The sequence below is a fragment of the Suricata suricatta genome, chromosome 9 (assembly GCF_006229205.1).
Source record: "Suricata suricatta isolate VVHF042 chromosome 9, meerkat_22Aug2017_6uvM2_HiC, whole genome shotgun sequence".
In the NCBI taxonomy this organism is placed as follows: Eukaryota; Metazoa; Chordata; class Mammalia; order Carnivora; family Herpestidae; genus Suricata; species Suricata suricatta.
In genome coordinates this window covers 88871997-88888315 of record NC_043708.1, presented here as the reverse complement: position 1 = coordinate 88888315, position 16319 = coordinate 88871997, and the positions used below count along the sequence as shown (strand labels likewise).

Here is a 16319-nt window from a genome sequence, read left to right as displayed (position 1 = left end):
GCTTTGATGTAAGAACTTTCTACATTAGGGTCATGCTTTATATTCATTCACCCATCCTTTCATTGATATCATGAACATTTATTAAGCACACTCATGTCAAGATGCTAGAGCTTGAGGATAAGGATGTGAAGAGAACACGGTTCTTATTTTAGGGATTGCCATCTAGTGGGAGAGCCCATCTCAACTGGTATGACAAATACCATATAGAGGAATGAACACAAGGCTTTGAGAGCACAGAGGCAGACGCATTAAGTTCCTTGTGTAAAAGTCGGGGAAGACTTCCTGGAGGAAGTGATGCTTTCAGGCAAAGGAGCAGCAAGTACAAAGGCACAGAGGCAAGAAAGAACCTGTCATGTTATAGAAGCAAGCAATTTGGTATGATGGGATACAGAGTAAAACTTAAAGGTGGTTGTAGAAGCCAGCACTCAAAAGGAACATAGAGGCTAGATTGTGATAGGCTGTGAGTATCTTGCTAGAGATTCATTCAGAGATACCAGGGACTCAAAGTTGAGGAGGATTTGTTTCCTCTCACTGTGTTTATTAAATAACGTATAGTGAGATATTTCTAGAAAACAAAGTGCACAGTTAAGGATTATGCTCTCTTTTCCAGTCTTCGCATACATAAAGTCTGTGGTTATTTAGAGAAGATCAAGGCTGGAGTTGGTTGGGAACCCTGCCTGAGACACAGGTTGCATGCCACCCTTTTGCACAGGCTTCTGTTGATTTTAGTCACTTTGTTTTTCAAGGGCTAATTTCCAGGTCATCTGCTTTTCATTTGCACAACCATTAACAACCACCACAACAAACACTAACTATACAAAACAACAATGCAAAGGAAACAAAAGTTCCATTACGTAGAACAAAGAAGTCGTCATTGTTTTGTCGTCCTTTCTAAATTTGGTGAGATGGAGGGTAGGCTTGTTCCTTTGCTTTTCTCTATTTTAGTGGATTCTGGAGCTTTTCTGGCATTTAATTGTATCTTACCAATGCAGCATGATAGTGTGTCAAGGAGGACACACAAGGGCACTGTGTCTTTTATATTCATTAAAAATTCCTTGGCACTTAGTAGGAGTTTCGTGCTCATCTTTAGTTAGTTGTTTATGTGATTCTGGGTCAACAATGACTTGCTGAAATTAGTTAAACCATTTGGAAAAGAAATCAGTTGAGAAACAAGAAATCTGCTCCCCAGGTGACATCTCTCATTGATTATTTCTTGTCCTAACCTGGATTTTTTTTTTTTTAAAATAACATAGGCCCACGCATTAGAAAGTGATATCAAGGATGATCTTCTAGAACTTGCCTGCATGTGTAAGACTGTGGTTTGCTGCCGAGTCACCCCACTCCAGAAAGCCCAAGTAGTAGAGCTGGTGAAGAAGTACAGAAATGCTGTCACTTTGGCCATAGGTGACGGAGCCAATGATGTCAGCATGATCAAATGTAAGAGGATATTATTCAATATGGTCTGCTGTATACCAGGAGTCATCAGGTTCAGCATTTGGCAAGATGTAATGGAGATTGAATTGTAATTTAATTTTCCCACTGGTTTTGAAATGAATATGTTTTGGATCCAATGCATTTGGCATTATTAGCATCATAATCCCCCCCCAACTTTGTGTTTAATTAAAAGAAGGCGTCTGGAAAAGGATATTGCTCACCTTATATTGTGTGTTTTTAGACTAGAAAAGGATATTGATTTAGACTAGAGAAGGACATGGCTCACTTTATATTGTATACTAGCTAGCTGTGGTGTAAGGAATGAACACTGCATCCACGGTCCCAACACTTGGGTTTAATCCCAGTTTAGCCACTTACAAGTTGTAAAACCTTATGCAAATGACTAAACTTTTGGGGCCACTTTCCTCTTTTGTAAAACTAGGATAAATAACTAATAAGTATTTCATGAGATAATATTTGTGAAAAAGTATAAGTTCTGTAGCTGAAAGATTTCTATAGATAAATAATGGCCAAAAAAAAAAAGATTGTATCTTTGTTCAGGGACTGAAAATGTTCCTCTTTTCCTTTGTAGGTGCTCACATTGGTGTTGGCATCAGCGGTCAGGAAGGGATGCAGGCAGTCCTAGCCAGTGACTATTCATTTGCACAATTTAGATACCTCCAAAGGCTTCTCCTTGTTCATGGAAGGTGGTCCTATTTCCGAATGTGCAAATTCCTATGCTATTTCTTCTATAAGAATTTTGCATTTACACTTGTGCACTTCTGGTTTGGTTTCTTCTGCGGTTTCTCAGCCCAGGTTGGTAAAAAAAAAAAAATACTTTTCTTTCTTTTATTAGATCCCCCTGAATTGCAAATGACTGTTCTACATGGCTCTTTGTTGATAGAGTGCATTTTTATATGTCTAATACAAATCGTAGTATGACAGTTATGTAATATATGGTTGACTTTGGCTTTAAACACAAAAAAATATACATTTAGCTGGAATTTCATTTATTTATTTATTTATTTATTTATTTATTTATTTATTTATTTATTTATGTGTTTAGGTAACCAACGAGTACTCTTTCCTGTGCATTTTAAAATTTGTATTGAAATGTTTTGGAATGACCACTGATTAACTTGATGTGAAGCTTTAATTCAGAATAGAAGACTAAGAAACACTTACAAGGAATGTTGACTATTTCTTTTCAGAAGATAGTCAACTTACCCAACACACTGACTGTATATGGGCTGATAGCAAATCTGTTTTAAATTAGGGAGAAATAATTGATATCCTAACATTAAGGCTGTTTTGACAGCATTTCATCAGATAAAAATTGAAAAAATAGATAATGTTGGCAACAAAGAAACATTAGCAATTAATAAATTAGGATTCTATTTTTCTGTCTACCCTTATCCATTTTTATATTTGGGCTTTTTTAAAATGGTTATTTATATATTTTGAGAGAGAGAGAGAGAGAGAGAGTGTGTGTGTGTGTGTGTGTGTGTGTGTGTGTGTGTGTGTGCGCGCGCGCGCATAAGCAGGGGAGGGGCCAAGAGAGGGAGAGAGAATCCCAAGCAGTGCCCATGTTGTCAGCACAGAGATCGACATGGGGCTCCATCTCCCAAACCATACGACCATGACCTGAGCTGAAATCAAGAGTTGGGTGCTTAACTGACTGAGCCTCCCATGTGCCCCTACTCATGCACATTTTAAAAGAGAATTATTTAAGGGCATCTAAGTAGGTGCCTATATAAATACAGGTGTTGTATATTTTTCCCTTTATCTGTGAGGTTGAGATTTCTTAAAACGAGGCACACCTATACCCATTCCTAATATTCTCTTTTATGGATAACATGCCCAGAACGAAAAGCAGACTATGTTGATATTTTTGTTGGTATTTTTTGTAATCTCCAGACATTGAAGTAAAGCAAAAGTCTTGGTTTTAGTTTGTCAAAAACACAGTGTTCAGTTTTCTTAGCACGAGTTCAGAGAAAGCTGGAGTGTGACTTACTTGCTCGTAATCTCACCTTGTCCAACAAAAACAAATGTGAGAATGTGGCGTGTGCTTTCCTACTCTGGAGACTTCTCCTCCACATAAGATGAAGCAAGACAATTTGCTAATCAGTGCTTCCAAGAGATCCAACTTTCATAGTGCAAAGGTTTGGGGGCTTTTGAAAAATCACAGAACTTTGGAGGGATACCTATACTCTTATTTAAACCTCTTAGGATACAGAAGAGTGGTCAGTGATTTGTATTTATAGACACACAGAGCTTGGATAGCAAGTTTACTTGTCAAAATTTTCTTTGTTAAACTGTGAAGTTGGAAACTAATGTTCAGTGACTTCTAACCTCTACGTTTAGGTGATTTTCTGCTCTGCTTTTAAGATCTGATAAAACTGGTCAGAGTCAGATGTGAAGCAACTAGATTTTCAATCCTGTCACCAGTATTTACCTTTTAACAGAGAACAGCAAGAGAGAACAATGATTGTTCTAAAGACCCGAGTATCTGATGATTAAACCCAGTTGTAAAACACTCACTGGTCTACGATTAAATTTCTTAAATGTTTGGTTCAACTAAGCATGTTTCTTTTCTGCCTTCCTTTCTTCCTTCTCTTTTCCTTCCTTCCCTTTCTTCCTTCCTTCCACTGAAATCTCAAGTTAATTGCACAATCTTTACTTGACCATGGTCGGTCCTGACTGACCTTTTGTGTGCTTTCCTGTGCTGGTGAGTTGGACTGGACTGTTGGCTCTCAAGCTTTAACATGCATGGGAATCACTTGGAGGCTTTAACAGCACAGCTGCTGGAGCCCCACTGGAGTTTCTGATTCAGTCGGTCTGAGATAAAGCCCAGGAATTTGCATTTCTAACAAATTTACTGGGAGATGCTGGTGTTGCAGGTGGGGGACCATATTTTGGGAACCACAGGGCTGGCCAATATAGAAGAAAGTCCAAAGGTATGTTTCCTTGAACACAGAGCCCAGAATGAGACCCAATCTGCTGACTTTTTGTTTAGTCCATACTAGACTCTATTCATCTTTCCTGAAGCAGAGAGACCAGTTAAGCAAACAGTTTATCACCCAAAATAAATTTTTTCCAGAAAATTTAGAATCTCTTTACCCATCTTACAGAAGACTTTACCCCTTAGGCTATACATGCACTAATACATGGTCAAGAGAAAAAGGGGGATCTGTTTCAGGGCAGAGAATCGCTTTTCCCAATTTACCTAGTCTATTATGTTTTATCTAGCTTAACCATGAGCTCCATGAGGAAAGAAAGCACATTTGAATCATCTGTACCATCCATAATCTTGAGTGGCACCTGGCATATAGAAGCATCTGGCCATTTCGTGTTGTTGGGTGTTTCTAGAACCCTTTTGTGTGCTTGAGGCAGATGCAGCAAGGAGAGTCATTCAGCCTCCAGTCACTCCTGCAGGTTGCCGCTTCCTCTCCCTACACCAGGGTGTCTCTGCAGGCTCTACATCTGGTCTGTGTAAATGTATACAGTTTGACCAGTGTGGTGGGAAAGGGGCTTGTGTCTTAAGATCTCAGTGTGATTATGGCATTGATTTCAGAATGTAGAATGGTGTTTTTTATGTGTGTTGTATTGTGTTAATATGAAAGTTGGGCCACAAATGATGTATTTCCTAATGATTTATATATTGCTTCATTATAGGAAAAACGGCGGATTTCCAGTTTTATTTGTTTTTTTTTTTTTTTTTTTTTGTAGGTCTTGGTTGATTTAAACACAGCAGGGCAAATCCTCTTTAGGCAGAGAGAAATCACCTCATAAACCCAATTGAACTACTGGGGGAGAGTCCTGGACAGCTAACTATTTTGCCCTAATTTTTATGATGATTTGGGACCCGGGCTTAGACTTAACAAGATCCCTTGGTCCCACTCTTTCAGACTTTCATTCATTGGATGACTATTTGCTAATCCCCTGCTGTGTGTCAGACTGTGGTATCTGCTGCTGCTTGTCTCCCAGGCATGGTGAAAAATGTCTGAGTGGTGCATTCTTAGTGGACATGGCAAACTGTGATCTCACAAATTTTATTAGCTGTCCACACTGTGGAGAATTTAAGGTCCTACTTTCAGACTTGTCAGAGAAGCAGATAGGCTTGTCAGGAGAGTGGCAAGTAGTAATTTGTCACCTTCTGTTGGAGAAGAAAAGGCAGCCAGTCAACGACAGTGCTTGTGTAATGGCATCAATGCTATGGTGTCATCTTCTAGGGGGAATCATTATATTGTTGACACTAACAAGTAGAGATAAAAGCAAATTGCAATTATTGCTAACACCTAAATAGCACTTAGTGTGTACCAGGCATTGTCTAAATGTTTTGCCTGTATTAGGTCATTATTTGCAATAATCATATGAAGTCGGTTACATAATCATGTTCTGTATCAGCTATTTTAAAAATACTTTCAAAATTTGTGATTAAAAACACGTAACATGAAAATTGATGTCTTAGCTATTTATAAGTGTACAATTCAATGGTGTTAAGTACATTCACAACAGTACATTGTGCAACAGATTTCCAGAACTTTTTCATCCTGTAAAACTGACACCCTATACCTATGGAAAAACAATTGCCCATTTCCCCCTCTCTTCAGCCACTGGAAACCACTATTCTACTTTGTGTTTCTATGAGTTTGACTGGAAAATTTGAAATGATCCATGTTCTGGTTCACTGATTCTTTCTTCTGCTTAGTTGAGCCTGTTATTGATATCCTCTATTAAATTCTTCAGGTCAGTCAGTATTATTCAGGCTAGGAGTTCTGTTTGTTTTATTTCTATTTGTTGAACTCATTTTGTTCATGCATTGTTTTCCTAATTTCATTTAATTGTGTGTTCTTATAGTTTGCTGAGCTTCTTTAAGAGGATTATTCTGAATTATTTGTTCATAGATCTCCATTTCTTTACATTCAGTTATTGAAGCTTTATTAGTTTTCTTTGGTAGTGTTATTTTACCTGATTTTCTTACCCTGATTCTTTGAGTTGGTATCAGCACATTAGAGTAGGTGGTCTCTGTTCCAATACTTTACAAGTTTGCTTTAGCAAGGAAAGACAGCGCAGCTCCAGTGGGACAGCTGGCAGCATCTGTGGGCAGGTGGAGCTTCCTCCAAGGTCTCTAGTCACTGTCTATGCTCTGAGGTCAGAGGGACTGTCCCTTGCTGGGCTCTGTGATTGGGCAGAGCTACAGGCTAGGATCTAGAATTGCTCATGTTTGAATGAGGTCTTGGGCTGTGCTCCCTGACCAGATGGTACTATTGGCTAGACTCTGTTCATGCAGCATTGTAGGCAGGGCTTTGTAATTGGGTGGGGCCTGGCCTATGTCCTGTGATCAGTTGGGGCCACAGAGTGTGCTCCCAAATTGGTCTGGGTCACTGTCTGGCCTCCCTGATCAGGTAGGACTTCAGGCTATGCTCAGGATTGGGCGGGGCCACTGGCTTGGCTCCCCGGCAGGATGGGGCTGCAGGCTGTGTTCAGCAATTGGGCAGTTCTACATGCTGAACTCTGATGGTGGGGCTGTAGGCTGGATTCCCTGGATGAGTGATACAATAGACTGGGATTTGAGGCTTCCTAGGGTCACCATTCAGGGTTCCTGGTTATGTGGGGCCATGGTGATATTTAAATCTGGCTTGGGGTCCTGCATAAACAGGGCTGATGTCTGGGTCCCTGGTTGGGCAGAGCTGGAGGCTGTACTCAGCAGTTGGGTGGAGCTGTGAGTTTTCTTTCCTGCCTAGGTGAGATCGTAGAATGGGCTCCATGGCAAATACAGCTCATTGGCTGGGTATTCAAACAGGCAGAACTTCCAACCAAGCTCTTAGACAAGACATAGCCACTGACTTGGCTCTGCAGATTGGCACAATCCCCAGCAGGGATCTCAGCTCCAGTGCTGCTGCACATAGGAATGAGGTCCATTAAGATTTGAGTGCTGGTTGTTGTAAGCTACACCTCCCATCTCCATCTCCATCTGACCCTCATTGATTGAGCCCTGCAGATTCCCGCAGTGATCCCCGTGAGGCAAGACCTGAGTAGGACTCTTAGGAAGTGTTATGCAATGCTGGGAGAGCTCAGCTTCCACCTTAGGTTCTCTTTTTCCCACTGGAGAAACCACAGGCCCAAGGGGCTGTCTTGGTGAGGCACTGTGACAGCCTTGTAGAGGGGAATGTGGTCAGAGTAGAGTTGTTCCTCTTGCCCACCTAATGTGGTGTGCTTTTGCTTCAGGTTCTGCTTCTGGGATTTTCACAGTGGTGTCTTGTCTGTTGATTGGTGCTTGGTGGTATTCTTGTGAGTGAGACTGCAGCTGGAGATGACTTGCATTGCCATCTTGATGATATCACTCCTGAAGTCACTTTTTTTTTTTTCAGAGAGCATTTTTATGGCTTCTACCAGTTCTCTGGGGATACTGCCTACCTGCGACCTCTTTCTCTGTTGCAAGACTTTTCAAATTTGAATTGCAAACATTGATGAGTATCATTTGTGGTTCAAATTGTCAGAAGAAATTTTTTGTCTCTTCCTTTAGCTGGTGCCAAGGTTGACATAGGTAGTCCCTCTTAGTGTGAAGATTTGTTCTTCCTTTACTTTTACACTAAGAGTTCAGGCTTTTGGCTGCCTTAGTTTTATAGGAATGTTAATTCCCCATGTGGCCTAATCTTGGTATCAATAATGATGCCCCAATAAATAGTGTGTTAGAACCTGTGAGATTTGATATTATTACCCAAACTCATTTGGCATGGAACCCCATTTTTCTAAGCAATCTGCATATTGTCCTCAGAACAATGCCATACAGAATCCACTTTGGGAAATTCTGGACTAGATGTCTCTATGGCAATGGTTGCAAAAACAGACATCACCCTGCTACTTATCCTTGTTCCATTGTTTTGGAGGCAGGAAGATGTATGAAGGACAAAATGATGCTAAGAATATGATCCCCATTGGAATATGTTTCTCCCTTTAAAAATCTTGGATTTTTCAAATTAACTCTAATCCAGGGGACAAAACAGCCTTGTTTTGTATGCTAAAGCAGGGTGTTTACGTTTAAACTTCTATAGTCTTTTCCAGTATCCTCAGTTTTTTTCTGATTATAAAAATCATTACATGTGAATACATATCAACTTTTATATATCGAAGACCACAATCTTTGTGTCTTTCTTGTTTAAAAAGAAATCTAGGGCACCTGGGTGGCTTAGTTTGTTGAGCATTTGGCTCTTGGTTTCAGCTCAGGTCATGATCTCAGGGTTTCATGGGTTCATGTCCTGCACTGGGCTCTGTTCATAGCATGGACCCTGCTTAAGATTACCTCTCTCCCTCCTCCTCTGCCCCCCTCCCCACTTGCAGTGTCTCTGTGTCTCTCAAAATAAATAAACTTTAAAAAACAAACAAAAAACTTACCACATTTTGAGAAACATCTCTGGTTTTATATTCCTTAAGTAGTGTTATTTTTGTTAATGGCATTCTGAAACTTGGACTTATTAAAAATTATTTGATGCTTCTGATTTTATGAATATTTAAATTATTTCTACTTTAAATTTGATAATTCATTCCTTCCCCATAGCTGTGAGTCATACAACATTGTCAAATTGCTAATAGGAGTATTTGTTTACCATCTTGGGAAGAGAAAATGATGACTAGGACAAGTATCCTACCCACCTGGAACTCATTTTCTCATCCAGAAAATAAAATAGATAAATAGGTCCAATAGAAAACTGTAATGGAAGTTAACATGAGAAAAGGAGAAGAGGAGAAATGTGTGAGGATCTGGCTCGATAAATCTGAAGGGAGGCTATGAATATTTTCAAAATTCAGTGGAAGTTTGAAGGTGTGAAATCTTGCTACCCACAGGGATTTAGGGACTAACTTGTACAAAGGTGTGAGTCTGTAGAGGACCAAGAGAAAAGCCCTTCGCTCTTAACTGAATGCTTTCCAACTAATCTGAAGAGTAGTTGAATTTGAAATTTCTTTTCAATTGCTAAAATTCCATTTAAAACGAACTCATTCAGAAACACTTTGGAAACCACATGGCATTGGTGTGTGGGGGCATCTTAACAGTATTATGTGCAGCAAGATGTGTCTAGTAGAAACATGTCATACCACTGTGACCATGGGGCCTGCGGTGTTTCCCAGCCTCACCCGCATGTGCACACCCTGGTGTGCTAGCAGTCCGGGGACTGGCTGTGAGGATGACATGGATGTGGAACTCGGAACGGTAGGGACTGTTATCTTTTCCATTCCCTGGCTCTCTCTAGAAGGTCCTGATTAGCAACAGGTTTAACTGAAAAAACTTCTGGCTTTTTTTCTTAGCCCTGTTTTCCCAAAGACAATATTCTGTAAATGAGGCAACTGAAAATAAAATAACATATTTGGGAGAGACACTAGTCTGCAGAAAATGAGAATTTTTGAATAGGGGACAACTTTGCAGTGATTCCCCCCCCCCCAGTTGAAATCACGTAGCTGGCTTCAGCCTTCAAAGCCAGGCATTGGGTGACAAGCTTTCGTAGGCCCTAAGACCCATTAGATAAACACTTGGAGTTTGTCAGTGAAAGTCAGCCATCTGAGATCTTCCCACTCTCCTTACATTGCTTCAGTGGAATTGAAATCTCCATGGTGAAATGGAGCCAGTAGTAATAAAAACTCTAGGGGCACCTTGGTGGCTCAGTTGGTTGAGCGTCTGACCTCAGCTCATGTCATAATCTCATGGTTCGTGAGTTCGAGCCCCACGTCGGGCTCTGTGCTGACAGCTAGCTCAGAGCCTGGAGCCTATCTTTGAATTCTGTGTCTCCCTCTCTCTGACCCTCCCATGCTCATGCTGTCTCTTTCTCTCTCTCAAAAATAAATTAAAACATTAAAAAAAAATTTTTTTTTAAATCTAAAGCCTGGCAGATTTAAGAATAGTAGACCTGTGTTTAGAGGCCCTACCTTGGGACCTGGTCCCCAGTCACCTGTCCAATCCTGACAGGAGTGAGGCTCACACACACATCCTCTGACACACCAACTCTCTTTGAATTCTTATGCATTTAACAAGAATAAACTGAGGGCCAGCTGAGGGCTAAGTGCTCTCCAAGGACACCAGAATGAACCAGAGGGATGCAGTTTCTGCCCTCAGGGAACTTCTAGTCTGGAAACAACCTTATTTTCGTAAATGTGAAACTGATATTGAATAACTCCATAGTCACTTACGGTGGAAAATAAGGATGTTTCCACAAGATGTTTTTTGAATTAAATTTGTCATGGATGAGCCACATCTTCGGGCCAATTCTGTCTAATCCCAATACGATTCATAAGCACTTTAGTACTTCTTTCCTACACCTCTCAATAGATTGCTTTGAAGTAAGCCACTCTGCAGTTGAATACATCTATCAAATGTAAACAGATTGTGCTTTTCACACAATGTTGACTTTTAAAAACACCAGTTTAATTTCTTGATGAAGTGACATGTGCTATTTCTTGACTACGTTGGCCTGTCTCTGGGGACCTGAATTTTATCCAGGCTCTTCTCTGAAGATAGCTCCAAGAGATTCCCATCAATGTCCCTTCCTGGTAGGTGGGCTGAGGCAGATGTGCAAGTCAATCCGGCTGTGGCGTGCAAAGCTCCAAGGGACTGGGGGGTGAGACCATTGATTGCCTGTTGGATGGTGGTGGCCTTAGGACATCTCAGATGGATGATGTGATGCAGGCTGGCTTGTACTTCGTTTGTGGACTTTCCCTCGGTTAATTTCAGTGCCCTGCCTCTGTTGTGGTTGCTTTGGAACACATGGGGAAAGAATCTGCTTGGGAAGGACAACACTCCTTTCACTTGCCTTGCTGGGTGGACTTTCTTTGGAGAAACAGCTGGGACACAGAATGAAAAGTGTATGTTTTGCTGAAATCGAGAATCTTTACTCTGTCAGGGAATGTCAGAGATAGTGAGTCCAGCCCCTCCTTTTACAGAGGAGGAGCCTGAGTCCTGCAAGATCTGAGAGTCAGTGGTGTGCAAGGCTAGAACTGGACTGTACATCTTCTGATGCTCTCTTCAGTGCTCCCTCTACTCTGCTTGATAAGTGGGTTCTCTAGTTGTCATAGACTTGGAAGAGAGAATGACTATATCTTCTTTAAAAAAAAAAAAAGGATGAACCATCCCCTACCAGAGACAGAACCAAAAAATAAAAACCACCCCACCATTGGTTGAAACCTCTCTTTAGGAAGTTCACGTCTGCAACCATGCCACTACTGGCACTGTGTACTCATGCGGTGATATTATCTGATGATGATTTATCATTGTCAGTGAGATACAGAGCTGTGGTATTTTTTTTTAAATTCTGCTGTGATATGGAAACAATTATCTTGTCAAGTCTAGAAAAACTTTAGTTCTGTCAAACAATATAAGAACACTCAAAAAATTTGGATGTGAAATTTTAGAGTGTGACTAATCTCCAGGCTTTGATGACTTCATGGATGTGGTTACCTGTGAGTCCATCTCCACCTGGCATGGTGGTTCCTTTCCCCCTTGCCTTCCAGATGTGCTTGTGGAAAACCCAGGCAGGGGGGTGGGTGCTCAGGCTGGGGCCATGCTTCCTGGCTCTTGCTAGTGGGTTTCTGTTAATTACACAAATTAGGAACAGATGTGTTGAGACTGAACACCTCATACTTATTCCACAATGTGTTTTCTTTAAATGACAAATATTTTTTAAGGCCCAAAAGAAAAATATCATTATATAGTTTTCCTCTACAACACACAGCAAAAGGGAGGGAGGTACATGGGAGTCTATCCTGTCATTTGAACAAGGAGCTAAGCCAATGGCCTCAGAGTGGGAAAACCCTTGGTAAGTGCTTAAGGGCCTTATTAAGGTCTATTTAAATGTGGTAGTCTATAAACCATAGATTGTGTATTCCTCAGGCTGTTATATCATAATTTGTAGCTGGAGTATTTTTACTCTATATAAAATGGTTGATAAGTTTGGTAAATTGCTTCCACAAAGAAGGGAGCAAGGAGAAGCTTTCCTTAAGGAAAACAGGAAAGTTGGAAAAATGGAGAACTCTTCTCTCCCTTCTTTTTTCCTTATCTGTGAAGAGAAACTTAAACGTTTCCAAATAGACTAGTGGTATATCACAGGAGCATGGCTTTTTTCTCTTATTCAGAATATTGGATATGGGAAAAGAAAATTTGGAAGTAGAGAGGGGTTTGGCTAGCCCTAGGACAAATACTTTTTCACAGAACTTTTGTTTATAATTTGAGTCACCGAAAATCAGAGTGCTCCCAGCATTTGACTGGTCTAGTCTCAGACCAGAATGCTTCCCACACCAGAGGGTCCAGAACAATCATTTTCCCTCCTTTTTCTACCTCTCCCATCTTTTGGGGGGCATCTGGTCAACCTGCATTGTATGCACATGTGTGTTTGAGATGGATGTGGTGGAGATAGTCTGTAGATGGCTTGAACATGCCTGGAAGGGGAGAAGCCTGGGTGGGTTCCATGTAGGTTGTTGTCTGGGCTAGTGTGTTTCTCCCAGCTGGTCCTAGTCACCAGAGGGGGCCTTAAAAACTTTATGAGGTTATCTAAGGACCTTAAGGAGAAGTGAAGCATTTACCAGGATAACTATTTAAGTAGTTGGAGATATCTTACAAGGAGAGAAGTCTATTGTAGAAGAAATACTGCTTGTGACGTTTTATTTTGTGGAGACCCTTAAAGCCTAAACTGTGGTAAGCCAATGTACATCACCCAGAAAGGTTTATTTTTTTATTTTTTTAATGTTTATTTATTTTTGAGAGAGAGAGAGAGAGAAAGAGAGAGAGAGAGAAAGCATGTGAGCAAGCGAGCAGGGAGACACAGAATCTGAAGTAGGCTCAAGGCTCCAAGCTGTCAGCATGGAGCCTGATGCAGGGTTGAACTCATGAACTGTGAGATCCTGGCCTGAGCTGAAGTCAGATGCCCAACAACTGGGCCACCCAGGTACTCTTGGAATATGGTTTTTTTTTTTTTTTTTAAAGGTGAATGACTCAGGTTAACACATTTTGGTAGAGCCTGAGGCAAAACTAGAGCTGAAGAGTGATTGACATAATTAAGTTTTCATAAGGGAAATGCTTAACTGTATTAAGATTTTCAGTTTCCTTTAAATCTTGTCCTAATTTTCCATTTATTTCATTTAGTAGTTTATTATAAAAATAAATGTGGCTGTAGCAATTAAAAATTGCATTTTCATAAAAATTACAATTAGTGGAGAAATGTACCTTTTTCTTTATTAATTAAACTTACCACTCATAGCTAGGATCCTTGAATGCTCTTCTCTCCTCCTTTCCTCCACTTCCTCTCTTTCTCCTTCCCTCCCTCCCTCCCATATATAATAAAGGTGTTCACTAACTGAGCACTATATGTGTGTCGGGTGCTGTATATTGGCATTTATTCATTTGGTTGGATAGTAAAGGCTCCCCTCAAATCCCCACTTTATAACCTAGGGACCCAAGACTCAGAGAGATTGAGTATCCTTATTCAAGGACACACAGTTCTATCTTCTGATTCCAATGCCCTTACATTTAAGACATCAGCATCCTTGTGTTACATACGTGCCGTGTGCCAGGCACTGATGTAGGTTCTTGGGCCCCCAAAGATAAATAAATCCTATAACTTGCTCCCAAGGAGCTTGCATCCTAGTGGAATGGGACTAGAAATCAGCAAAGAGGGCTGCCTGTGTGGCTCAATTGGTTGAGTGTCAAACTCTTGATTTGGGCTCAGGACATAATCCCACGATCATGGGATCAAGCTCCACATCACTCAGCATAGAACCTATTTGGGATTCTCTGTCTCTCTTTCTCCTTCTGCTCCTCTCCCCCACTCATACACACCCACACATTCTCATTCTCTCTCTCTCTCTCTCTCTCTCTCTCTCTCTCTCTCTCAAAAGAAAAGAAACTGGCACATAAATAATTGCAAGTTGAATTATGAAACAGTGAGGTGTGTGTCATGGGACCACCAAGGAGTGGCCTGGAACCCAAGCCTAGAGGGTAGGAGTGGGCAGGACTCAGAAAGGCTCCTTGGAAGATCTGTCCCTGGGCCAACCCTTCAAGGATCAGTCATAGTGAAGCAGGTGAGGAATAAGAAGATGGACATCCTAGGAGGGAGGACATCAGAAGGAAACTCACAGCGGTAAAGAAGGGCTGGGCTGAGACACAAGCTATCTGGAATGGTTAAGTCAGTGGGATTTGCGGCTTGAATTGATACGTGGTGTTTGAGAGGGAGAGAAATAGCAGATTTCTGGCTGGGGTTCTGGGATGAATGTAGCAGTGTCAGAAACAGATAAGGGGAACATAGGGAGAGGGCCTTGTTAAAGGGGTGTGAGAATGAGTTCAGGTCTAGACATACTGAGTTTGAGGAGCTGCGGCATATCCTCAGGGCAAACTTTAGTTGGAAGTTGACTATGTAACATTTACAAAAAGTTGTAAAGTAAGTAACTCAGCAAATATTTATGGAGCACCTACCATTAGCTGACACTGTTCTAGGCACTGGAGTTACAGTGGTTAATACGTCTCTGTTGCATGGATAGTATATCCTAGTGGGATAAAGACAATAAAGAAGTCAATCAGTAAGAAAATTTCAGAATTGTCATTAAGAAAGAATGGGGTAATGTAAAAAGTCTCCGTGAGAAGGTAACATTGGAGTTATGACCTGAGTGTTCAGAGGAAATTTTCATATGGATACTCTGGGGTTAAAGTATTCCAGGGAAAGGGCATAGCAAGTGCAAATCTCCTGAGGTAGGAATGAACCGGGTCCCAGAGAAAGGTAATCAGTGAAGCTGGGGCTGAGGGAGGGGCCAGAGTGTGGTGAGTGAGGCTGGGGAGGAAGGCAGCCTTGGGATCAGGAAATGCCTTGGGCCTCTGGGAAGAGTCTGGGTTCCATCCCACATAACATGGGAAGCCATTAGAGGGTTTGGGCCTGGGTAAATGCTAATGTAAACATTTTAAATGACAAAAACCAGCATACAAATTGTATTTCTTTTATGCTCTCAACTATATAAAGGAATGTGAGGAACGGGCCTTTAAGGAAACTTGCTGAAGGATCCCACGTAGTCAGGGTTGTGAAGGCTGAGGTCAGAGTCCCAGGGCAGGACCTTGGTCCTGACAGGGTCTCTGCCAGCAGTTCCCAAACCTTTGTGATCTGAGGACTGTATCTATTGATATTTATCATATTGGAAATTAAAATGGAGAAAACATTTAAACATCCTTTTATTAATTCATTAAAAAATGAACCTATGGCATATTTCCCTAAATGACATATTTTAATGAAAAAAAAGATTGTGTTTTCCAAAACAAAAAACAACTTAGTGAAAAGAGTCATTTTTTTATACTTCATCTCTTACTGTTTGGCACAGCAGGAGGCAGCCGGGTTCTCCTATCTGCTTCTGTGTTCCATCGGTTATGATATCATAAGTCATATACACTGGGGGAGGTGTGTGACAGTGAAAATGGAATATACATAACTGCTTAGTATCATTGTGAAAATAGTCTTGACGTGTGGATCCCCTAAAAGTTTCCTAGGCTAGACTTTGATGTTGGTCAATCTCCTAATCTTGGTAGGCCTCAGTTTCCCAAACTTTAAATTGAGGTCTGCTAATAGTACCAACCCCATTGGGTCGTTGTGGGACTGAATGGCTCAGTGTATGTTGAGCCCTTAAAATAGTGCCTGGGACATAGCAGGTGCTCAGTAAGTATCAGCTCATTTTCTTTTTGTTATTGTGATTCTGAGTGGCAGTAAAATAATCTCCTAAGAAATTGCAAAAACTCATTTAAACTTTATTTTCACTGACCCTTCCCTTCCTATCCTCTCTTGTTCCAGTTGTGAAATGAGATTTCAAATCTGAGTACCAACCTGCAAATGCCACTGCCAAATAACTGTAGGTTTTAATGCTAACCT

At 41.0% G+C, this 16319-nt stretch overlaps 1 protein-coding gene across 9 annotated transcripts in view; it reads left to right on the top strand.

The window, feature by feature from the left end:
• The window catches only part of ATP8B4 (ATPase phospholipid transporting 8B4 (putative)), a 256052-nt gene that overhangs the window by 213661 nt on the left and 26072 nt on the right, over nt 1-16319 (top strand). For all 9 annotated transcript variants that reach the window (XM_029950435.1, XM_029950438.1, XM_029950434.1 and 6 more), the window contains 2 exons: nt 1254-1437; nt 2027-2250. In XM_029950435.1, coding sequence (XP_029806295.1) covers nt 1254-1437; nt 2027-2250 — 408 coding nt within the window. The remainder of the gene's footprint in view (nt 1-1253; nt 1438-2026; nt 2251-16319) is intronic.